Source organism: Eriocheir sinensis, chromosome 42 (assembly GCF_024679095.1).
Source record: "Eriocheir sinensis breed Jianghai 21 chromosome 42, ASM2467909v1, whole genome shotgun sequence".
Taxonomy (NCBI): Eukaryota; Metazoa; Arthropoda; class Malacostraca; order Decapoda; family Varunidae; genus Eriocheir; species Eriocheir sinensis.
The window spans coordinates 8,510,929-8,536,728 of NC_066550.1; the positions used below are offsets into that span (position 1 = coordinate 8,510,929).

At 44.0% G+C, this 25,800-nt stretch overlaps 1 protein-coding gene across 1 annotated transcript; it reads right to left on the bottom strand.

Annotated features, from left to right (window-relative positions):
• Positions 1–5,031: 5,031 nt before the first annotated feature.
• On the bottom strand, positions 5,032–25,627 carry LOC127010213 (uncharacterized). The gene is made up of 6 exons (XM_050884091.1): positions 25,213–25,627; positions 9,238–9,402; positions 8,631–8,719; positions 6,343–7,174; positions 5,685–5,890; positions 5,032–5,467 (listed from the first exon to the last, which is right to left on the bottom strand). Exons 2-6 carry the CDS (start codon positions 9,400–9,402, stop codon positions 5,032–5,034), a joined length of 1,728 nt encoding a protein of 575 aa, XP_050740048.1. The 5' UTR covers positions 25,213–25,627.
• Between the last annotated feature and the right edge of the window lie 173 nt (positions 25,628–25,800).

Here is a 25,800-nt window from a genome sequence, read left to right on the forward strand (position 1 = left end):
AAGGTGCTCTTGAAAGTGAGACTGTAGAGGGAGAATAACAAACATAATGACGTGTATCACTTTTATTATAAACAGTTTGTATAAATTATTGGTCTGGTTAATCGTGACAGCAGTATAATAACGTAACGAGACACAAATACAAAAGCAATATATACAGAGAGTGGTGAGCAACATCTCGCCTTGTGTTGCTTCTTGCTGACAAAAAATATATATAATACATACAAATAAATAAATATAATAGAATAAACATAAAAATACGAGGCTGTTTCATGTGGGTCTTATGTTCTTAGGCCAGTACACAACACTACATATAAATGGACAACACAAGCAAATAGACAGACAGCTTATCACGTTTCTATGAGGGTGAAAAGCTAGGTTAGTTCGACCAGTTATGAATCCGCGAGCTATGGTTCGAATCACGGTGTTGGCACTCGATCGGCGCACAATTCACCCTGATCTTCACTCTCCTTATTGGGCACTGGTCGATAAATGGGTACCTGAGGAGACCTGGGGAAGGTAAACTGTGGCAACCCGGGTATGACACAGTTCACACTAACCCTGTTTCCCACTACACGCTCAAAGGGCAATGTGACGGAGATGAGCACCGAGGCCACGCGCATTTATAGCATATGCCCCCAACTTGACCTCTCTGTTCTCAAGCACCGTAAGACTGTTTAGCAATCCAAAGGTTACTTCTGTGCCCCACTTGTCATGCTGTTGGCTTGTAACACTCACAACACAACATACCTACGTGCTTGCCATGCCCGCAACACACGTGACCTCACCATTGCCAAACACGTGTCAGTCAGTGGGTAGCCTATTCAAGGTGCTATCACAAGGGCAACTTTACTGGCAATTTGACGCCGCCAATCACGAGACACCAATTATCGTTATCTTGAAGCCATTGTATCTTTTCAGTTTCCTGGTGCTACTTAATTACACATGTATCCTTAGTTGCATAATCACACTCTGTACTGCCTGGGGGTTGGGATGGCATGCTCCTCCCTTCTCCCTTGTTGTTTTACTTGCAACGATAAACTATCAATCAATCAATCAATCAGCAATCGCAGTCTGTGTATTTTATCTTTATCTATATTTTCGCATTGATTTTATTTCCGTAGTTGGAAGAAAGAACATATGGCAACAGTTTATTATTACTTAAATAACAAAACTTATCATCCCATATATATTGAACTTAAGTTTTTAAAGTGTTTTTGTTATACAGAAATATTAAACTTTATGATCCTGTCCATATTTTAGATTAGTCTCCCTCTCCAGTGTTTACATGGGAGGCTGTGCAATGTATTATCAAACTTATATTTTCGTCTATATCTTCGTATGTTTAGCACCTAGAACATCCTCGTGGTGATACTCATGGACTTGAATATCTGCTGCACGTGTTGGTGACGGAAAATATCTTAAAACAAAGGAGATTCAACGCTAAAATACGATAAATATAAGGTATGTCCAATCTGCGGTCTACTGTTGTTTTGGTTGTTACCTTCGCGGGCTTTTTTTATTTTCTTTCTTTTTCTTTTTCTTTATTTATTTGATTGTGTTGTCTTGGTGAATGTCAATGAGTTTTTGTCTTGTTACTGATATCCAGCCTATCTTATGACATTCGTGTGTGAAAAAGTATAGGAATGTGTAAAATCACGAGGTTTCCTTCCACATAACTTTATTCCTCCCTACTTCCTATATTTTCTCCTTTCTTCCTTTCTTTTTACGACTTCCACATTTATTTATCGAGTGTCTGGCCTGTCACTTATGTTTAGCTTATCTCCTTACAACATTCGTAATAGAAAAGGAGTGTTGTGTTAAGAATCACTTCCTTTAATAGGACTTCGGCTCTCATGTTATAGTTTAATTACGAATGAAACGCATGTCATTCAGCTCTTGACAAGAAGGCGGAAAGGGTCAACAACTAAACCTATTCTTCCCCACAAACGTAAAGAAAGATTAAGGAAGTTTCTCTCTGTTTGCAATCCATTTTCCTAACCAACTAAAGCAGTGGTTCTTAACCTGGGTTCGGCGAGCCAGTCTCAGGGGTTCGGCGAAGATTCTCCCGAAAGACATTGCAATTTTGCAATTGAATTTTAAGCAAATTTTCTTTAATATTTTTATGGATTAAAATGGAATCCATTCTTTGTATTATTTAAAATTGATATACTCTTGAATTTTGAAGCAATTTTTCTTCCACTTGTATGTTTTTTTCTTTATATACTTGAGGGGTTCGGCTGCTGTGCGGAGGTTTTCGTTAGGGTTCGGCGCCTCTGAAAAGGTTAAGAACCACTGGACTAAAGTAACCCCACACTAAGTTGGTTCACAAGCCCCGCCCCCTCTGCCGTAGGTACAGGAGCTGATTGGTTGTGTGAAAGGAGATTAGGAGGTTACAGGGAGGGAGGGGCTTCTTTGCCAACCTATAGTGTACGGTGACTTTTTATAACAAGAGAACTGAAGCAATTTATGACACTTCTCCAGTAACTCAAATACCCTCGTTAGATAAAGGAAATATAAGAGACCCACGCGGAGTGACTCAACACATAAAATACCAAACAGAACATAATATACAGAGCAATACGTGTGATTTGTAGCTCAGGTAACAGGTGCTAAAACTCTTAACTAAGCTTAATATTAATCAGTGCAAAAAATAATTATATATAGTCTACATTACGTCCTACTACATTAAATAGATAAATATGAATGCCACTAGATTATTGGGTTGGTGTGTATACGTGTGTGTGTTTGAATGTACACACACGATAGATAGATAAATAGATAGATAGAAAGATGAAATAATAAGAAAAATGTAACAAATGAGGAGAGAGAGAGAGAGAGAGAGAGAGAGAGAGAGAGAGAGAGAGAGAGAGAGAGAGAGAGACACGTATAAATGGCAATGGTTGTCAATTACTTTAAAACATTAAGAAGCATATAGCCATTATTATTATTATTATTATTATTATTATTATTATTATTATTATTATTATTATTATTATTATTAAGATGTCGTTAATGCCTCGTAATATTTAGTTATCATTAATTAAACTTTTGATATAAAAAAAATGGGTTGAGATGTTTAGATAGACAGACAAATAGATAAACAGATAAACAGACTCATTATTGCCACATTCAGAACTATAATGATATTTCTTAATTTCCCTTCACTTGTTTCTTTGTTTTTATTTTCTTTTATTATTTTCTGTGTTTTGTTTCCCGTCATTGTTCTCTCACATCACCATTGTTTTTATTTTCTGTCATTAGTGTTATTATTTTATCACCATTCTTCCTATTTTTATTATGATACGAATCTTAACACATCTAAACTTTGTCCTTTTTGTCACTTCGCGTACTCTCTCATACCACCTGCATTTCTTTCTCTCCTCACATCTCTTTCATCACACTTGTTTTCATCACTATCTTCCTCACCATCATCTTCATACCGTTTTCATTATCATCATCATCATCTTCGCCATCTTTACCTTCATCACAATCATCATCATAATATTCATCACAATTATTTTTCTCACGTCACTGTCTTCTCATTTTTCAGGTTTTTCTTTAGCTTGTTCCCTTGTCTGTCAGTCTGTCTGTCTTCTGTTTGTCTCTTTGTCTGTCTGTTCACCATATGGCTCGGAACAGCGCTAAGTCCAGAAAGAATTAGGCTGTTTGGGGGCTATTTTCTGGGCTGTTGTGGGCTATTGGGGGTTTTAATGATACTGGGCTAGTTTATGAAGATTGTGGTAGTGTTTGGGCTATTTTCAACTATTGGGCTATTTTTCCTCCTTTGGTCGGGTTCATGCGGGGGTTTGGTCGGATTTAAGGGGGGCGAGGACGGGGGCGTTCATCCTGTAGCTCCTCACCACCCCCGGCGTCTCCACATTGAGCCTGGAGGTGAACTGGACAAGCCCCCTCCCGCCCCCCACCACGGCCCTCACCGGCTCCCCCCCAATCTTCCCACTTATCACATCCTCCACCCTTCCCCTCCCCCCCACCAATGCCCCGGTTACCACATCCCCTATCTCCTTCTCCCTTACATCCACCTCCCCTATCCTCCTCTCCACCACCTCCCTCCCCTCCTTCCACCTCTCCGTCACCCCTTCCTTGTCCTTCCCCACCATCTCCTTCCCCTTCTCCCCCAACCCCTTCTTCCCCCCCTTCCCCTGGTGTGGCGGGGGGAGGGTGGGGACGGTAGGGGTGTTCTCCACGACGTAGGACACCACAGGCTCCTCGGCAGGGGTGTGCGCCCCCCCTACGACTCTCCACCCCTTAAACGCCCCCTCATCGAGTACTGGGGGGCGGAAGGAGCCAAGGTCAAGGGGGGCGTCGGGGATGTGGCTGAGGGGGGAGGGGGTGCGGCGTGTCGGGGTGTTGGTGGTAGTGGTGGTAGTTGTAGTGGTGGTGGGGGGTGGAGGGGTGGTGGGGGGTGCAGGGGTGGTGGTTGTGGTGGGGTGGCGGTACACTGGTTGCAATGGTGTGGTGGAGGCGGGGGTGGTGGGGGGGGTCTTGGGAGTGGTGGGGGAGGTAGGTGTGGTGGTAGAGGGGGGAGGAGTGCGGGGGAGGAGGGAGGGGCGGGGTCGGTTAGCTGAGGGGCGGCTTCCAAGCCCTAACAGAGACCACAGGGGGTTTTGGGAGGCTGGGGGGGCGGTGGTGGTAGAGGGTAGGGGCAGCACACGGCGGGCCAGCTTAGGGAGGGGGCGCGGGCGTGGCTGGCGTGAAGGGGGTGAGGGTGGGGGTGGCGGGGGGGCTTTGAAGTGTAAGGGTGCGGGGGCGGGGGCGGCCTTGAGGGGTGAGGGCGGGGGTGGGGGTGCCATATGGACAGGAACAGGGACGGGTATGATAGGTCTGGCCCCCCCTTGCCTATCCACGCCCCCCACACCCGGCGGGAACCTCACTCGTGCGGCCACCAGCGCCTCCTTCACCTCCCCCGGCACCTCTTCGCTCCTCTCTACTGCGGGTCTTCCATACACTATCCCAGGTTCACCCCCAGGGGACTTCTTACCCCCCAGGACCTGTTTGGGCGGGGCGGGACTCTTAGCGGGCTTGGGGGTGCTGGCCGGGGTGACGGGGCGTGGCTTGAGGGGGGCGGGTGTAGGCGGAGGCAGCAGGGAGGGGTTTGGTAGTCTGAGAGGGGTGCCTGGGGTGGGCGGGGAAGGGGCCGAGGACCACCACCTTACGGGTGTGTGTTGGGGCGGGGCCAAGGCCCCGCTGGTACGGCGGGGGGGGCGCGGCGGGGGGCGCCTCTCCCCTGCGTCTGTTGATGGGGGGCGGCGCGAAGAGACCCAGCAGGGGGGCGGAGGGCTGGGGGTCTGGGGACATCGTGGCGGGGGGGATTGCGTTGTCTTCCTGGGGGCGGCGGACGGGCGGCGAGGGGGCGGGGGCGAACACCGGCCTCTTACCTGCCGGGGCTGCGAAGGGGTGTTGGGGCAGGTGGGGCTGGGGAATGGCTGGGGAGAGGTCGGGAAGAGACCTGGGGAAGGGGATGACCTGGGGGCGTGATAAACCCTGGGGAGGAGAGGCGGGGGTAGATGGAAGGCGAAGGGAGGGGTGGCTGGAGGGCAGGGGGTGGGGGGATGCAGACTGGGGCTTGAGATCTTTTCAGTAAGGAGGGGGGGGCAGGCGGGGCGTTGGCTGGGGGTAAGGCGCCTGCGGGGATGGAAGGGAGGAGGGTGGGGGTAAAGTGATGCCGGGGATATTTAAAGTGGGGGGCAATGCTGGGGGGCGGCTGGGGTGATAGGTCCCTGGGAAGTTCAGGCCGGAGGAGGTGGGACTGGGCGCTTGAGGGGTGGGGGGAGGGGAGGTAAGGCGATGGGTGGGGGACGGGGACAGGGGGCGCCTGGGGAAGGAAGGGGTCAACTTTGGAGGGGCGGAATGGGGAAGGGGAGTCTTGTTTCTTACGTGGGGGGAGGGGGGCGGTGGGGAAGGTGGCTGTTCACTGGGGAAGGTCTTGTTCCTTACGTGGGGGGAAGGGGTGGGGTCGGGGAGGGGGCTGTTCAGTGTGTTTACTGGGGGGAGGTTTTGTTCCTTACGTGTGGGGGGAGGGGGGGGAGGTCGGGGGAGGGGGCTGTTGAGAGTGTTCACTGGGGGGAGGTCTTGTTCCTTACGGGGGGGTAGAGTGGGGGGCGGTTGGGGGAGGTCTTGTTCCTTACGGGTGGGTAGACTGGGGGCGGTGGGGAGGTCTTGTTCCTTACGGAGGGGTGTATTGGGGGGCGGTGAGGCGAGGGGGGTTTTCACTGGGCGGGGGTGGAGTTGTGGTGTCGGGGTGGGTGGGGGAGGAGGGGGGCGAGTGGGCCGAGGTGGGGGTGGGGGGGGTGTAGAAGAGGGGGGAGGACGGGGGGTGGGGGTGGCGGGGGTAGTGGAGGGGGTGGGGGAGGGGCGACGGGTGTATCGTAGTGCGGGAATGCTTTCAGGAATAGAAGAGGGGGGGTGAGGGACATTGGGGTGGGGGGGGCTTGGGTCAGGGCGGGGGGTAGGCCTATTGGGGGTGTGGGTGGGGGGGTGAGGGCGGAAGGGGAGGTGAGGGGAGAATGGACGGGAGGGGGGTGAGGAGGGTGGGGGGGAGGGAGGGGGTGTAGGCCTAGCTCTTAGAACATACTTAGTTGCAGGCTGAATGGAGAGAGAAGTGGAGGAGGGAGGAGGAGGAGGAGGAGGAGGTGTGGGTGGAGGAGTAGGAGGAAGCGTTGAAGGAGAAGGACGAGGAGGAGGAGGAGGAGAAGGAGAGGAAGGGATGAAATCTGAGAAGTCGGAGGAGGAGGGAGAAGAAGGAGGAGGAAGAGGAGTAGAAGAGGGAGAAGAAGGAGGAGGAAGAGGAGTAGAAGAGGAAGAAGAAGGAGGAGGAAAAGAAACATAGGTCACTTTCTTGTATACAATTCCTGGTCTTTTCGTCACCACCCTCTTCTCCTCCTCCTCCTCCTCCTCTTCTTCCTCCTCTAATCTATGGGTGGACGCGTGACCCTGGATACTCATACTAGCATACCCCTTCGAAATGAGAGGGGGGAGGGGGCGGGAGTGGTGGGAGGAGGAGGGGAAGGGGCGGGAGAGGAATCCAACCCCATCTCCTTGGCCCAGTTCACTCAGAGAGAAGGCTTCTTGGAGGTTCGTGTTCCCGTTTTCAATTTCGTTTTCCTCTGTGTGTTTGCGTCGTCCTCCCGGTGGCACTGTTGTCGCCAGAGGGTACCTGTGGGTGAGGGAAAGGGATGTTACCCACGGAAAGCTGTATCGTCCCTGTTTTGTCTGCAAGCTGTTGGTATTGTCAAATGCTCCCACCCCTCACACCAACTGTTTCCAAAGGCCAAACGGAGGTTAATCGAGTTCTAATGAGTGTTCTTTTAGGTTCACGGTAGAGAAGAAGGCTCAGACTACCACCAGGGTCATAAAAGTACCCCTGGAAATGCCCTAAACTCCCACGAAAGACTAGTAAATTACGTGTTCTTGGGCGCAGAAATGTTTAAAGATATGGCCCTGTTGTGCATCCACCCATCAGGCTGGTCTCATTCCTCTCGTGTTATACAAACCTATTTTATTTATTTATTTATTTTTTACAGCAGAGGAGACAGTGCTTGGGCTTATTAAATATAATGGTTGGTATTATAAGACCATTTCGCTTCTAACATCAACTATTTCTAAAGGTCAAAGAGGGAGGCAATTGAGTTATAATGAGTGTTTCTTTAGGTTCATGGTACAGAAGAAGTGACAAACTACCACCAGGTCAAAAAAAACTATTCCTGGAAATGCCCAATCGTCCTAGGAAAGCCTTGTCAAATAGGTGAACTTAAGCGACAAAATGTTTAGTAATACGGCCCAATGTCTTTTGTAAGAAGCACTCACTTTTAATGAACACAAACATTAAGTAACACACTGGTGGCAGCGGTGGGATATGTTAGTTGTGGGGTAGGCTGGAGTTTATAGTGATGACTTTACTCTGTGCAGGAATTTATGATAATGTTAAAAAAATCGTAAGTAATTTTCACTCGCATCTCAAGACCTAATTTTAAGAGCTCAGAAAACATTAACACAAACTCTAATAGGTTTACAAGTACAATAAAAGAGCTCTTAATTTTGCTTTGATAATATTACTGATACTTTACAATCACTCATGACCTTATTCTTAAACGTGTTGTTATTATTAGTATTTTCCAAACGCTTGTAACTTTACTCCTAGATTTATTAATATTATAACTACTACTATTGATATTGTTACTATTATTGATACTTTTGCTCGTAGATGTGTTGATGCTATTGCCAATTTTGCATCATAACTCTGCTCTTTTGGTATCACTGAAATCTTTAAATGTTTGGTGTTTTGATATTATTTAAATCCTTGAATATTTGCTCCTGTTTTTTTACATCAACTGTCACGGCTCAAGGGCAACAACAAAAAAAAAGTACAAAAAAAAGCCCGATCTGTATATTGAAATCTTAAAGTATATGTTTCTTTGATATTACTGAAATCTTTAAGCAATTCCTCTTATGATATTACCAAAATCTTTAAATATTTACTCTTGATATAACTGAAATCATCATAACCAACGTAAGATCAACACTGAACTAACGCCATGAACTGACACACACACACACACACACACACACACACACACACACACACACACACACACACACACACACACACACACCTGAAGTCCGCCTCCTCCGCCTGGTCCATCACCGCCTTCAGCAGGTCGGGGTCAGCGTAGGAAGGCGCGGCGTCCAGCAGATTGTAGCCCTGTTCAGCAGAAGGGAAGAGGGGGTTATAGGGGAGTGAGGGGAGGGGAGAGGAGGAGGGAAAGAGATAGATGGATAGATAGTAGGCAACATCGATGGATATAGATAGATAGATAGATAAATAGATAGATAGGGTAGGCCTGTTGAAGATGGCGAAAAGGAAGGGGAGGGGGAGGAGGAGGAAGGGATATAGATGGAGGAGGGAGATAAATGGGGAAGGAAGGAGAAAAAGAAATAGATAGATAGATAGATAGATAGATAAATAGATAGATAGATAGGGGTAATACACAGACAAGATGACAATATACATACATGCATACATACATACATACATACATACATAAAGAAAGAAAGAAAGAAAGAAAGAAAGAACGAACGAACGAACGAACGAAAGAAAGAAAGAAAGAAGAAAACAGACAGACGGGCAGACAAATAAACAAACATATTAGACACACACACACACACACACACACACACACACACACACACACACACACACACACACACACACACACTCACCTGTACATTTTCGCCAATTTCCACCACGCCACCGTCGGCCTGGTTGTGATGAGAAGGTGGGGGGTTGAGGGTGATGGGGGGGGAGGGACCGTCACCCGCCACGCCCCCCACCATCACCACCACCACCACCACCACCCATGCCACACCGCCGCCGCCCGACCGCATCTGTGAAAGGAAATTATGGTGATGAGAGATATTGGTGATGAGGGGAATATGATGATGATGAAAGACATTATGGTGCGGGGGGGTTTTCTTTGTTTTTTTTTTACACCAAAGGAGACAGCTCAAGGGCACAAAAAAGGAAACAATAATAAAAGAAAGCCCGCTACTCGCTGCTCCTACAAAAAATAATCAAAAGAGGTGGCCGAAAGAGAGGTCAGTTTCGGGAGGTGGTGATGGAAGAAAGATTATATGTAAGACAGATTCAAGAGTCAGGTATATAGAAGATGAAGACTAGGAAGAAGGTGAATAGGAGGGTCAGGAAAGTGAAGGGCAGCGTTGGCAAATTATCGTACTCACCGCATTGTATTTTCGTGGTTTCTGACTGATAACTATAGCAAAGACAAACAAAGAAACATCAATGAATAAGAGTTTTAACGGTAACTTTAATTTTCTGTCGTTGTTTGTGTAGGTACGAGAGTCTGAGGCTTAAAAATGATGAATACAATGTGGTGAATACGATAATATGGCAACGCTGGTGGAGGGGCGTGGCAGAGGAAGGAGGGAAGGCAGAAAGGGAGGATGAAAGAGCTAAAAAATGAGTGAAATGACAAAGACAGAATAAATATTGAAAGGAGGAAGAGGACGAAAAGGAAGTTTAATAAGGTGAAAGAGAAAAAATGCAAGAAAGGGACGATAGGAAGGAAGGAAAGAAAAAAAGAAAGATAGGAAGGTAGGATTTTTTTTATTTTTTTTTAGAGTAAATAAAACAACTCGTGCACAAACAATCAATGTAATTATGAAGTTTAATGAGCATAACTTTTTTTAATATACTGGAACGTGATTGAGTCTTAATTTCTTGTTAATATAATCCAAATCTGACATATTGATCTCCCTCCTTTGTTTCTCTGTAATTATATGCCGGTTATTTTAACTTGTTGGATCTCATTAAACTCTCAGGTCGATGTTATACGACATTTTCGCTTCTCACATCAGCTATTTCTAAAGGTCAAAGAGGGGGTCAGTCGGGTTCTAATGAGTGTTTCTTTAGGCTCACGGTACAGAGGAAGGGTCACACTACCACCAGGGTCATAAAACTACTCCTGGAAATGCTCACAACTCCTACGAAAGCCTTGTCAAATATGTGTTTCTTGAGGTTCACGGTACAGAGGAAGGGTCACACTACCACCAGGGTCATAAAACTACTCCTGGAAATGCTCACAACTCCTACGAAAGCCTTGTCATATATGTGTTTCTTGAGGTTCACGGTACAGAGGAAGGGTCACACTACCACCAGGGTCATAAAACTACCCCTGAAAATGCTCACAACTGCTACGAAAGCCTTGTCATATATGTGTTTCTTGAGGTTCACGGTACAGAGGAAGGGTCACACTACCACCAGGGTCATAAAACTACCCCTGGAAATGCTCACAACTCCTACGAAAGCCTTGTCATATATGTGTTTCTTCAGGTTCACGGTACAGAGGAAGGGTCACACTACCACCAGGGTCATAAAACTACTCCTGGAAATGCTCACAACTCCTACGAAAGCCTTGTCAAATATGTGTTTCTTGAGGTTCATGGTACAGAGGAAGGGTCACACTACCACCAGGGTCATAAAACTACCCCTGGAAATGCCCACAACTCCTACGAAAGCCTTGTCATATATGTGTTTCTTGAGGTTCACGGTACAGAGGAAGGGTCACACTACCACCAGGGTCATAAAACTACCCCTGGAAATGCTCACAACTCCTACGAAAGCCTTGTCATATATGTGTTTCTTGAGGTTCACGGTACATAGGAAGGGTCACACTACCACCAGGGTCATAAAACTACTCCTGGAAATGCTCACAACTCCTACGAAAGCCTTGTCAAATATGTGTTTCTTGAGGTTCACGGTATAGAGGAAGGGTCACACTACCACCAGGGTCATAAAACTACCCCTGGAAATGCTCACAACTCCTACGAAAGCCTTGTCATATATGTGTTTCTTTAGGTTCACGGTACAGAGGAAGGGTCACACTACCACCAGGGTCATAAAACTACCCCTGGAAATGCTCACAACTCCTACGAAAGCCTTGTCAAATATGTGTTTCTTCAGGTTCACGGTACAGAGGAAGGGTCACACTACAACCAGGGTCATAAAACTACTCCTGGAAATGCTCACAACTCCTACGAAAGCCTTGTCATATATGTGTTTCTTGAGGATCACGGTACAGAGGAAGGGTCACACTACCACCAGGGTCATAAAACTACTCCTGGAAATGCTCACAACTCCTACGAAAGCCTTGTCATATATGTGTTTCTTGAGGATCACGGTACAGAGGAAGGGTCACACTACCACCAGGGTCATAAAACTACTCCTGGAAATGCTCACAACTCCTACGAAAGCCTTGTCATATATGTGTTTCTTGAGGATCACGGTACAGAGGAAGGGTCACACTACCACCAGGGTCATAAAACTACTCCTGGAAATGCTCACAACTCCTACGAAAGCCTTGTCAAATATGTGTTTCTTGAGGTTCACGGTATAGAGGAAGGGTCACACTACCACCAGGGTCATAAAACTACCCCTGGAAATGCTCACAACTACGAAAGCCTTGTCATATATGTGTTTCTTCAGGTTCACGGTATAGAGGAAGGGTCACACTACCACCAGGGTCATAAAACTACCCCTGGAAATGCTCACAACTCCTACGAAAGCCTTGTCAAATATGTGTTTCTTGAGGTTCACGGTACAGAGGAAGGGTCACACTACCACCAGGGTCATAAAACTACCCCTGGAAATGCTCACAACTCCTACGAAAGCCTTGTCAAATATGTGAACTTGGGCAACGAAATGTTTTAGTAATACAACCCTCAGTGTTTTGTACGTATGATTATCAAGTGAAAGTTCATCCTGGGTAATGTGACAACACTAAGCTGTGGTTTCATTTCACATTGGCAGAGTTTATCACAAGAAAATACATTCATTAAAAATTATTAAAGCAAAAAAAAAAAAAAAATCGATTTGAATAATAATAATAATAATAATAATAATAATAATAATAATAATAATAATAATAATAATAATAATAATAATAATAATAATAAAATAGTATTGCAATGATAGCCATGTTTGTTTGTGTGTGTGTGTGTGTGTGTGTGTGTGTGTGTGCATTTTTTCGTCATGCTCTGAATCTCACACACACACACACACACACACACACACACACACACACACACACACACACACACACACATGTCTCCAGTTCAAGTCAATTGCCTGCTATTTATTGAGAGAGAGAGAGAGAGAGAGAGAGAGAGAGAGAGAGAGAGAGAGAGAGAGAGAGAGAGAGAGAGAGAGAGAGAGAGAGAGAGAGAAACACATCTCTTATTAAGGCCACAAGTTGCATGTATGAAAACACAGACAGACAGACAGACAGACAGACAGAGCAACCAACACAGACAGACAAACAAAAGCCGTGACAGCAGCACCAAAACCGCAACAAGAAATTTGAATTGTCGGATTAAAAAAAAAGGGAAGGAAGGAAATAGAGAAAGAAAGGAAAGAAAGAAAGGGATAAGACAGAAAGGGAGAGGATAAGAGAAGAGGAAGAAAGAAAGGAAGGAGATGAAAGCTACGAGAGAGAGAGAGAGAGAGAGAGAGAGAGAGAGAGAGAGAGAGAGAGAGAGAGAGAGAGAGAGAGAGAGAGAGAGAGAGAGAGAGAGAGAGAGAGAGAAACAAAATTCATAATAACAATAATAGTAGTATTAGTAAAGGTAGTAGTAGTAGTAGTAGTAGTAGTAGTAGTAGTAGTAGTAGTAGTAGTGGTAGTAGCAGTAATAGTAGTAGTAGTAGTAGTAGTAGTAGTGGTAGTGGTAGTAGTAGTAGTAGTAGTGGTAGTAGTAGTAGTAGTAGTGGTAGTAGTAGTAGTAGTAGTAGTAGTAGTAGTAGTGGTAGTGGTAGTAGTAGTAGTAGTAGCAGTAGTAGTGGTAGTAGCAGTAACTGGCTAACCACACTACCTATCAGGGCAAAAGGCTTCAACTTAAACAAATAAGAATTTACTGATGCCCTTGCCCTCAGGTATGGCTGGCCAGTGGATGGGCTCCCAAACATGTGTAACTGTGGCTCACCCTTCAACCAAAATCATGCCATGACATGCAAGAGAGGAGGTTTCGTCTGCATGAGACATGATGAAGTAAGAGACGTAACAGCTCAGATGCTGAAAGAAGTCTGCCACGACGTGACTGTGGAACCCATGCTGCTCCCTCTGCAAGGCGAACACCTCGCCAGACGCACTGCTAATGTTTCGAACGAAGCACGAGTGGATGTTAGCGCCAGAGGGTTTTGGACTCGTGGACAAAGGGCATACTTTAACATAAGGATCTTTGATCCCATGGCCCATTGCCACAGAGACCTGACCCTTGATGCAGCCCACAGAAGAAACGAGCAAGAGAAGAACAGAGCATATGAAGAAAGAATACAGAATGTGGACCAGGGCTCCTTCACCCCGGTAGTATTCACGACGGCAGGAGGGATGGGACCAAGGGCGCAGAGCTTCTACGCAAGACTCGCCGAAACACTGGCGGATTAGAAACAACAGCCAAGAAGCAGTGTGGTCGCCTGGATGAGATGCAGGCTGTCCTTCTCCCTCCTGAGGTCAGCCTTGGTCTGCCTGAGAGGAACCAGGTCACCTGCACCCAAAACCACCCGCATTGCTGACCTGGACTTTGAGGCGACGGTGGTTGATAGTCGTATCAACCACAAGCTCTGTTAGCTTAAAAATAAAATGTTTAGTAAAGTTTGTAATATTAAATAAAGATGGTTGTCGGCCACAGTCATTGGCGGGGTGGGGCCAATGAATTGCTTTGTGAAAGGATATGAGAAAATATACCGCTCACAACGCAACTCTAATAGATGGAGGCCCAGTAGCAGTAGTAGTAGTAGTAGTAGTAGTAGTAGTAGTAGTAGAAAGTCTGTCAGTCAGTATGAAATAACCTCTTTTATATCCATTTTGCCTGACCACAATACTCTTCCTCCTCCTCCTCCTCCTTCCTCCTCCTCCTTCCTCCTCCTCCTCCTCCTCCTCTAGGTCGCGCCTCTTCGATTTGAATAATAATAGTGATGGTGAAGGAGGAGGAGGAGGAGGAGGAGTAGGGGGCAGTGATAGTGGTGGTCATGGGGGAAGAAGTGAAGGACTGGGAGGAATAGGAGCAGAAGGAGGAGGAGGAGGAAGAGGAGGAGGAGGAGGAGGAGGAGGAGGAGGAAGAGCGATTAGGAAGCGTTACCTCTCCTTGCGTTACCCACTTGTCCAGAAGAGGAGGAGGAGGAGGAGGAGGAGGAGGTGGTGATGATGGAGGAGGAGGAAGGTGGTGGTGGTGGTGGTGATGGAGGAGTTTGTGGTGATATAAGGAGGAGGAAAGGAGGGAAGGGAGGGAAACATGGACACTTTGAAAGGCAGGCAACAGAAAACTTGAAATAATATAAATGATAAATAAATAAATAAATAAATAATTGTAATATAAATCGAAGTTTGTTTATTTGTTTGTTGTTGTTGTTGTTGTTGTTGTTGTTGTTGTTTGTATATCGTTCTTGTTTAGAGAGAGAGAGAGAGAGAGAGAGAGAGAGAGAGAGAGACTTCTCTCTCTCTCTCTCTCTCTCTCTCTCTCTCTCTCTCATATACAAATTTAAAATATAAAAAAATATCTCCCATGTGTGTGTGTGCGTGTGTGTGTGTGTGTGTGTGTGTGTGTGTTTACAGGTAAGTCATTATTAGGGTTTTACCTCAACAACTAGAGCGTAACTTCTCCTTCCCTCCTTCCCTCCCTCCTTCTCTCCTTCCCTCCTTTCCTTCTTTCCCTCCTTCCCTCCCCTCGTTCCCTCGTTCCCTACTTCCCTCCTTTTTTCACTTTTTCCCTCCTTCTTTCCTTCCTCTCCTTCTCTCCTTTCCTTCTTCCCTCCTTCCCTCCTTTCCTCCTTCCCTCCTTCCTTCCTTCCCACCTTTCCTCCTTTTTCCCTCACCTCCTTCCTTCCTTCCTTCCCTCCTTCCTTCCCTCCTTCCCTCCTTTTTTCCCTTTTTCCCTCCTTCTCTCCTTCCCTCCTTCCCCTCCTTCTTTCCCTCCTTCCCTCCTTCCCTCCTTCCCTCCATCCCCTCCTTCTTTCCCTCCCCTCCTTCCCTCCTTCTCTCCTTCCCCTCCTTCTTTCCCTCCCCTCCTTCCCTCCTTCCTTCCCTCCATTCCCTCCCTCCTTTCCCTCCTTCTCTCCTTCCCTCCTTTCTTCCTTCCTTTCCTTTCCCTCCTTCCCTCCTTTACTTTATACTCTTTTCCCTCCCTCCCTTCCTTCCTTCCTTATTCCTTCCCTGTTACCTTCTTCTTTCTCCCCTTCTTCTTTTTCTCTCCTCCCCTTTCTTGTCCCCTCTTCCCTCCTTTTTCCTCCTTTCCTTCCCTTCCTTCCTTCCAATCCATTTTCTTTCGTATCTTTCCCTCTCTTCTTTCTCCTTCATTTGCTTCTTTCCTTCCCTTCCTTTCCCTCCCTCATTTCCTTTCGTCTTTCCCTTCCTTCCATCTCTCTACTCTTTTCCTTCTCTTCCCTCCTCCGTATTAACTTTTTTTTCTCCCTTTTCTCCTCTCCCTTCCTTCGTTTTCCTCCCTTTTCCTTTCCTCTCTCTCCTTTTCCCTTTCTTCCTTTCCCTTCCCATCCATTTCTTCCTCTCCCATTATATTTTTCCTTCCTTTCCTTCCCGTCTTTCATTCTCCCTTCTTTTCCTTCCCTTTCTTTTCCCCTCTTTCCTTTTCCCTCTCCTTCCCTTTCCCGTCTCCTCCATTCCTTTCCCCTTCATTCCCTTCCTTTCCCTTCCTTTCATTCCTTTATTTTATTTTAATTTTCCTTTTTCCTTGATTTCTCTTCCTAATCTTACGTAAGAGAGAGAGAGAGAGAGAGAGAGGTTGGTAATATCAGGTGGGTAGAGAGAGGAGAGAAAGGTGGGGGGGGGTGCGCTCGTGGGGCGGTGGGGGGAGGGAAGGTCGTGTAGGTGGATAAGGTCGTAAGAGAGAGAGAGAGAGAGAGAGAGAGAGAGAGAGAGAGAGAGACTCCACCCTTCTCTCTCCACTTGGTAGCCTGTGGTCAAAGATGTACCGTTACACTCTCTCTCTCTCTCTCTCTCTCTCTCTCTCTCTCTCTCTCGACCTTCCTCCATTAAATTTTCTCCCTCCCTCCCTCCGTCTCTCTCTCTCTCTCTCTCTCTCTCTCTCTCTCTCTCTCTCTCTCTCTCTCTCTCTCTCATCTATTTTTCTTTTCTTTTCTCCTTTCCTCGTTTTCCTTCCCCTCATTTTCATGCATTAATTTAAGCAGTATTTTTTTTTCTTCTTTCCTCTCCTCCTTCTTCCTTCTTTCATTTCCTTTTCTCGACAACTTCTCTCTTTCCTCTCCTCTCCTCTCCCTCCTCTTCCTAATCATTTCTTTCTTCTTTCTTCTCTGTTTCCGCTTTTTCTCGCTTTTCCAGTTCTTGTAATTTCAATATATACTTCATTTTTTCCCCTCACAATTTAATTTTTCATCATTATCATTTAGTGTATTATTTTTCCTTATCTCATATTTCGTTAATCGTCAGTTCAATCAATTTTTCCTACGTTATTTTTTTTATATCTCTTTTCTTTGTTAACTTTTGGTCCCTTATCCTGTATTTATTTTGATCCCCTTTTTTGTTGTTCTTTATTTCATCGCCTTAAGAAAGAAAGAAAGAAAAGTTAGTTCAATCATTTTTTCCTAGGTTTATTTAATCATTTTTTTGTTACTTTTTGTTACTTTTGTTATTTTTATCTCTTGTTTTGTTATTCTTTATTTTAGCGCCTTAAGAAAGAAATAAAGAAGAGGAAGAAGGATAATAAGCTCTTGATCGCAGTGTTACCAGATAAGAGTGTTTCACGGAAGGTTTGGATCTGGCATCACTGCTACGAAGGAAAACATCGGGTGACGGGAATATCTGCCTAACATTTTAGTAAGATACCCTAACTCTTCTTTTTTATACGTATATATTCCCTTTTCGTTAGTACAGTTATTTTCTAGTATTGTTTTTTTTTGTATTCCTTTTCGACTTCATTTATTTTCGTGTCATTTATTTTGTTATTTGTCATTTTCCGTTTACATTTACTTTCTCCCATTTTTGTTACTCTTCGTTTTTATTTCATTCTTCTGTAATTCTTTTTTGGTTCCTTTTTCGTCTTTTCGACCTTATTCATTTTCGTGTCATTTATTTTGTTCTTTATTATTTTCTATTTCCATTTACTTTCTCCCTTATTTGTTACTTTTTTTCATTCTTCTGTAATTCTTTTTTGGTTCCTTTTTCGCCTTTTCGACTTTATTTATTTTCGTGTCATTTATTTTGTTATTTATTATTTTTCATTTCCTACATTTACTTTCTCCCATTTTTGTTACTCTTCGTTTTTTTTTCATTCTTCTGTAATTCTTTTTTGGTTCCTTTTTCGCCTTTTCGACTTTATTCATTTTCGTGTCATTTATTTTGTTATTTGTCATATTTCATTTCCATTTACTTTCTCCCTTTTTTGTTACACTTTAAATTTTTTTCATTCTTCTGTAATCCTTTTTTTTGGTTCCGGTTTCGTCTTTATTTTTATTTCCCTTCTTTGTTATTCTTCACTTTATTACTTTACTCTGATTCTTCCTTTTTTCTCCTTTTTATTACATTTTATTATTTCATTGTTATTTTTCTTTCTTTCTATTTTGGTTCCCCTTCTCGTCTTTATTTCATTCTATCTCGCCTTTTTTTTTGTTTTCGTAAATATATTTCCTTAACCTTCTATTTTTATCTCTCCTTTTCATTACATTTATTTTATTGTTATTATTATCATTTTAGCGTTTCTCTTCCATTGCGCGTTCGAGTGTAAACAAACGCATGGTGACGTCACAACCGCGTTCGAGTTAGCGTGAAGAGCATAAAAAATAATGGCTGGGAAAGGCGCTACAGATATATATATATTTTTTTCTATTCTTTCTCTTTTCTTTTCGTTTTTTTTCTTCTCAGTAGCAAAACTTCAACAATAACCTGCAATTTTCCACAGTAATTTTCTAGGCGTGGGAGAATGTGCAGTAGCAGTAGTAGTAGTAGTAGTAGTAGTAGTAGTAGTAGTAGTAGTAGTGGTAGTTGTTGTAGTAGTAGTAGTAGTAGTAGTAGTAGTAGTAGTGGTATTATTATTATTATTATTAGTAGTAGTAGTAGTAATAGTGGTGGTAGTAGTAGTAGTAGTAGTAGTAGTAGTAGTAGTAGTCCTTTCCCAGTCCCTTCTCTTCTTCGTCCATTTCCCTTCCCTTCCCTTCCCTTCCCTTCCCTTTCCCTTCCTTTCCCAGTCCCTTCTCTCCTTCGTCCATTTCCCTTCCCTTTCCCTTCCCTTCCCTTCCCTTCCCCTGTTAATCCCCTTCCCTTTCCTTCCCTTCCCTTCGCTTCCCTTCCCCTCCCCTGTTAATCCCCTTCCCTTCCCTTTCCTCTCTCTCCCATCACCAGTAGCAGTAGCGATCCTTCCCTTGCCTTCCCCTTCCTTCCCATCCCCTTCTTTTCCCTTCCCTTCCCCTTCCCTTTCTTCCTCTTTCTTCCCTTCCCCCTTTCCCCCTTTCTTTTCCTCCCCATTCTTCCTCTTTCTTCCGCTTTTTTCCCTTCCTTCCCTTCCCTTCATCCCCGTCCTTTCTTCCGCTCCCCTTTCTTCCCTTCAACAAGAGCAAGGCGTGGGTGAGGGAAAGGGAGTGTCGGGATGAAGGAAGGGAAGAAGGGGAAGGATGAGGGGAGAGGGAAGGGGAAGAAGGGAAGGGGAGGAGTGTGTGGTAACAATGCGGTCACCCAAGTTGGCAGGGAGTTGAGGAGTAACGGAGGAGTGGGCTGGGTGACGCGAGGAATGGGGGGGTAGGGGGAGGGAGAGGGGGGAAGGGGAGGGGGAGTTGTAGGGGAGGGAGGTAAGGCGGTATGCAGGTGTGTGTGTGTGTGTGTGTGTGTGTGTGTGGAACAGAAATAAGAGATGGAGAACGAGTAGGAGGAGGAGGAGGAGGAGGAAGAAGAAGAAGAAGAAGAAGAAGAAGAAGAAGAAGAAGAAGAAGAAGAAGAAGAAGAAGAAGAAGAAGAAAGAAGAATTGGAAAGGATAAAAAGGAAGGAAGAAATAGAAAAAACAACACGATTCGAAAATTAAAGTAGAAAAGAAAAACAGAAAAGGAAGGAAGGAAACAGGACAGACAGAGGGAGGAGGAGGAGGAGGAGGAGGAGGAAGGTAAAAAAGAAAAAAAAAGTAAGGAAAAAAAGGAGATAGAAGAACTGAAGAGGAAGAAAAAAAGGAAGGAAAGAAATTAAGGAGGGAGGAAGAAGCGAATGAGGAAAATTTGCAGTGTAATAATAATAATAATAATAATAATAATAATAATAATAATAATAATGTAACGGGACTGATTATATTGAAGTCACTGGGTCAAATATTTTCGGCATGACAGCTAAAAAAAAAAAAATGAACATGAAAGAAAAGTAGAGTTGAAAAAGAAAAAAAGAAAAAGAGTTACATTTTTGTAGAATTGCTGGAGGAGGAGGAGGAGGAGGAGGAGGAGGAGGAGACGAAGAAGAAATGGAAAAAAAAAAGAAAAATAAAGAAACGTGAAGTAAAAGAGAAAGAGAGAAAAAAAAAGAAACGAATCAGAAAAAGAAGAAAGAAAAAAGAAATAAACGAAGAAAAAACAAGACAAAAAAGAGGAACACGAAAAACAACAAAAAAGCAAAAAGAAAAAGAGCAAAATAACAAGACCAACACACACACACACACACACACACACACACACACACACACACACACACACTCCAGCCTCACCTCCACACACACCTCCCCCATCCCCCCTCACCCCCTTAAACCCCTTTAACCCCCCCCACACACACACTCCCCCCTCTCCCCTTCCCCCCTCCTCCCTCCATATCAAACAAGCGAGATCCAAACAACACACACACACACAAACACACACACACACACACACACACACACACACACACCCTCATTCCGTTTTCTTCGCGCCCCGCCATGCCTTCACGTGGGAGGGGGCACCCAAACCCGTTTTCTTTTTGGGGGCACCGGCTAGCGGGCACTGACTTAATTTGGGTATAGTGTCTTATTATGATTATTTATGTATTTCTATGAGCATCATGTATATTTTTGGGGTGTCTCCGCCTCTTCCTTCCCCTTCACGCCCTGTTCCGCCCTTCCTTGCCTTTCCCTTCCTCTCTTCTCCCGTCAGGAAAGAGACAGGATAGAGAGATGAATGGATAGATTGACTGATAGAAGTTTATTGTTGCAAGGAGAATTACAACAAGGGAGATGAGAGAGAGAGAAAGGAAAATAAAGAGGAAAGATTAGATATTGAGGAAGAAAGTAAGAGAGGAAGAAAGGAAAGAAGAAAGAGTGAATGAAGATGTAGTATGCAAATGAATACTCAAATATATAGAAGACAAATGAAATAGAAAGAAAGATTGATGGGTTGACTGAGAGAGAGAATAAATGAGAGACTATGAAGAATAATGAGAGAAAAAAGTAAGAAAGACATAGACATAGACAGACAGACCGGCGGATGGAATGAGTAATAGAAGTTGAGAGAGATTGAAAGAATGATAGTAAAACGGAATAAACAAATAAATAGATAAGTAGATAAAGAAAGAAAGAAGAGAAAGAATGAAGATAGACAAAGAAACGAAGAAAAAGAAAAGTGTACAAAAGAAAACGTGCTTAAACAAACAAACAAACAAACAAACAGTATTAGAACCGCATACAGAGGGCCGATCACACACACACACACACACACACACACACAGGTCAACACCCTCGCAGGCAGGTGGACCCGGTATCCTAATAAGGGCGTCACCTGGCCTTCACTCTAATTAAGGTCAGGTGAAGAATACAGGTGAATCAGAGTGCGGGTGGCTGTTGTTGTTGTTGTTGTTGTTGTTGTTTTGTTGTTTTACTTTATTATTATTATTATTATTGGTATTACTTTTCTTTTTTTTCTTCTTCTTCTTCTTCTTCTTCTTTTTTTCTTTTTGTTGTTGTTATTTTGTTTTATTATTTTTGGTAGTTTTTTTCTTCTTCATCTTCTTATTCTTATTCTTCTTTATTTTCTTCCTTTTCCTCTCTTCGTACTTTTCTTTATTTCTCGTTTTTTTATTATTATTTCTTCGTTTTCTTTTTTTTTGTTTTGTTTATTTGTTCTCTTCGTTCTTATTTCTCCTTTCTTTCATGTTCTTTGTGTTCTTGTAATTACTTTCCTCTCTCTTGTTTCTTCGTTTCCTTCCTCTATTGTGTCTTCATCTTATCATCTCTCATTGTTCTTCTCTTTCTTGTCATTACTATCTTCATCTCTCATGTTTCTTTGTTTTTCCTTTATCTTTCATGTCTCCTCGTTTTCATCTCATTAGCCTCATCATTCGTGCGTCTTATTTCCTTATCATTATCTTCATCATTCACTTGTCTCTCTCCTCTTATATGTTCTCATCTTTATATTTTTTTCACTCTATAAACAGGTCGTTCTCGTTTTTAATAAGGTCATGGTTGGGTTCGTGAAGAGTTCGCGTGGAAGAGCTCCGCGTAATTAAAAAAAGAAATTCAAGCTTCATAAGAATAATTAGTAAGTCGATATCGAGGTTAGATTCGCGTGTATGTAAGTCGGTTTGGCTCACGTTTATGTAAATGAAGCTGACTCATTCGAAACCTGTGCTGATTTAACCCCTTGGATGCGGATTTCCTACAAGAAGACATCACCAAGCTACGGGAGTGGAACAAAAAGTGGCTGCTACAATTTAGTGAAGAAAATGAGGTCATGCATCTTTGGAGGGGAAATCCAGCATACCAATGACATGGGAAACACTCCACTACCCACCACAGAGGCACAGAAAGACCTGAGAGCATATGTTACTAGGCTACCAGTGAAGGCGAAATCCGTGCCAATCGCAGCGGACGGGTTAACACATGGGCGTGGATCGCATGTCACTGGCGGCCCGATTTTACTCACGTTTCTATTAGCTTCATAAAATGGTCACGAGAAGGAAACACTATGATCTGTATTCATTAACACGTTTTCGGCTCTCACATCCACCATTTCCAACGGCCAAAAAGGAGATCAGCCGGGTACTAATGAGCATTGTTTTAGGTTCATGGTACAGAAGAAGGGTCATGCTACCGCTCTCTCTCTCTCTCTCTCTCTCTCTCTCTCTCTCTCTCTCTCTCTCTCTCTCTCTGTCTGAATTTTCTTTTATTTTTCGTTTATATTGTTTCTTTTTTTGTTCGTTTTCTTTGTTTTCTTTACGTCTTTCTTTCTGGTTGCTTTGTTTCCTTGCCTGTTGTTATGTTTATTCTCTCTCTCTCTCTCTCTCTCTCTCTCTCTCTCTCTCTCTCTCTCTCTCTCTCTCTCTCTCTCTGTCTTAATTTTCTTTTATTTTTCGTTTATATTGTTTCTTTTTTGTTCGTTTGCTTTGTTTTCTTTACGTCTCTGTTTTTTTTGTTTCCCTGTTGTTATGTTTATTCTCTCTCTCTCTCTCTCTCTCTCTCTCTCTCTCTCTCTCTCTCTCTCTCTCTCTCTCTCTCTCTCTCTCTCTCTCTCTCTCTTGTTATCAGAGCATAAATTTTCATGGTTTCTGATTTAACTAGACAAAGCAATCACCACCACCACCACCACCACCACCTTCATCACCACCACCACCTTCATCACCACCCCCACCACCACCATCACCACCACCACCTTCATCACCACCACCATCACCACCATCACAGTTATTTAGGTCAAGGAGAGGGGGTGAGGGGGGGGAGGGGGTGACTGTCCTTTACCCTCACCCCCCCCCCCCCACACCTTACCGTTAAACCAGGATATGGAGGAAAGAATGGAGGGATGGAGAGAAAGGTGGAGGGAAGGGAGGGAAGGGAGGGAGGGAAGATTCCATAGCAGGTAAGAAGGAGAGAGAGAGAGAGAGAGAGAGAGAGAGGATAGGGAGGGAGGGAAGGACTAGGATGTGAGAGAGAGAGAGAGAGAGAGAGAGAGAGAGAGAGAGAGAGAGAGAGAGAGAGAGAGAGAGAGAGAGAGAGAGAGAGCATGGATAACTTCTTACTCTATCATTAATGTCTCTCTAACTCTTCCTTTCTTCCTCTCCTCCTTTCTTCTTCTTCCCCTCTACTTTTTTTCTCCTTTACTTTCTTCCTTTGTCTGTTTCTCTTCCTTCACATTTCTTCTACACATTAAAATACCTCTCCTTCCCTTCCCTTCCCTTCCCTTCCCTCTCCTTTCCTTCCCTTCCCTTCCCTTCCCTTCCCTTCCCTTCCCTTTCCTTTCCTTCCCTTCCTTCCTTCCCTCCAGCCTTCCTTCCCTTCCCTTTCCTTCCCTCTCCTTCCCTTTCCTTTCCTTCCCTTCCCTTCCCTTCCCTTCCTTCCCTTATTCCTCCTTTTCCCTTCTTCCTTCTCTTCATTCTTGCTTTCATTTCTTTCCCTCCTTCCTTCCCTCCTTACCCTCTTTTCCTATCTTCCTTCTTTCCATCCTCTTCTCTTTCCCTTCTCCTTCGCTCTTTACCTTTTTTCTTTATTATTATTATTATTATTATTATTATTATTATTATTATTATTATTATTATTATTATTATTATTATTATTATTATTATTATTACTACTACTACTACTACTACTACTACTACTACTACTACTACTACTACTACTACTACTACTACTACTACTACTACTACTAAGGAAAAAGGTGAAACAGGAAATGAAGGAAAATCAGTGAAATGGAAGAAAGTTGGAGGGAAAAAAGGAGGGAAAAAACAGGAGGAAGAAAGAGAGGAAAGAACAGAGAGAGAGAAAAAAAAGAATTAATGTTGAAAGAGTGACAGTGTAAAGGAAAGTGAGAGAGAGAGAGAGAGAGAGAGAGAGAGAGAGAGAGAGAGAGAGAGATGAGTAACACAGTAGCAAACACACACACACACACACACACACACACACACACACACACACACACACACATAGATCATTTACCTCTCCCTTTCCTTCCTTCCTTCCTTCCTTCTTTTCCTTCCTTCCTTTTTCCTTCCTTCCTTCTTTAACTTCCTCCCTTAAATATACCTTCCTATTATCATCCCTCCCCCCCCCTTCCTTCCTTCCCTCTTTCTTTCCTTCCTTCCTTCCTTCCTCTTCTTTTCTTCCTTCCTTCCTTCCTTCTTTACCTTCCTTCCTTAAATATACCTTCCCATTATCATCCCTCCCCCCTTTCTTCCTTCCTTCCTTCCTTCTCTCCCTTCTTTCCTTCCCTCCCTCCTTCCTTTTTCCCTCCTTCCTTCCTTCCTTCCTTCTTTAACTTCCTCCCTTAAATATACCTTCCTGTTATCATCCCTCCCCCCTTTCTTCCTTCCTTCCTTCCTTCCTTCCTTTCTACCTTCCTCCTCCTTCCTCCTTCCTTCCTTCTTTAACTTCCTCCTTAAATATACCTTTCCCATTATCCTCCTCCCCCCTTCCTTCCTTCCTTCCCTCCTTCCTTCCTTCCGTCCTTCCTTCCTTCCTTCGTACCTTCCTTCCTCCTTTTTTTATATCCCTTTATCATCCCTCCCTCCCTTCCTCCTTTCCTTCCTCCCTCCCTTCCTTAATTCCTTCCTTCCTTTCTAATTTCCTTCCGTCCCTTCTTCCTTCCTTCCTTCCTTCCTTCCATTCTTTCTTCCTTCCTTCCCTCCTTCCTTCCTTCCTTTCTTATTTACCTTCCCCTCAAATCCACCTTCCCTTCCTCCCTTTCTCCCTTCTTCCTTCCTTCCCTCCTTCCTTCCTTCCTTCCTCCTTACCTTTATCACGTCTCCTCCTCGTCCTCCTTCAGTTTTCAGTCATCACCAAAAGTCACGTGACATGTCTTGAGAGATAGAGATAGTGAGAAAATGTGAGATAGCTCTTTTCTCTCTTTTTCTCTCTTTCTCTCACTTCCTTCCTTTCTTTCTTTGTCCCTTTTTTTTTTTCACTGTCAGATAATTGTCACTTTTTGTTATTGTTATTGTTTTTCACGTTGTTTTTGTTTTGTTTTGTTTTTCTGTATTTTTCTTTGTCTGTCTTTCTCTTCTTTTCGTTGTTTTTTTGTCTTTTTATTTCGATGTCTGTTTCCTCCTATTCTTTCTTCGTCTCTCGTCTGTTTCTTTTCTTCCGTCTGTCTGTCTGTCTGTCTGTCTCTCTCTCTACACGGAGGAACTTTCTCTCCGATCCTTCCTCCACGGCGGTCAGGGAAGGAATGAAGGAGGGACGAGAGTGCTGTAGGAATCTTTCTCTCTCTCTCTCTCTCTCTCTCTCTCTCTCTCTCTCTCTCTCTCTCTCTCTCTCTCTCTCTCTCGATTTTGTTTGGTTATTCTCGTTTATCTTTGTTTATTTATTTATTTATTTATTTT

Excerpts from the sequence above, each read along its gene's own strand:
- LOC127010213 (XM_050884091.1), bottom strand. The coding sequence starts at position 9,402 with ATGCGGTCGGGCGGCGGCGGTGTGGCATGGGTGGTGGTGGTGGTGGTG. Across the intron at positions 8,720-9,237 it reads AAATTGGCGAAAATGTACAG|GGCTACAATCTGCTGGACGC; the intron begins GTGAGTGTGTGT and ends TCTGCTGAACAG. Across the intron at positions 5,468-5,684 it reads CCCCACTTTAAATATCCCCG|GTCTCTTCCCGACCTCTCCC; the intron begins GCATCACTTTAC and ends CCCCTTCCCCAG.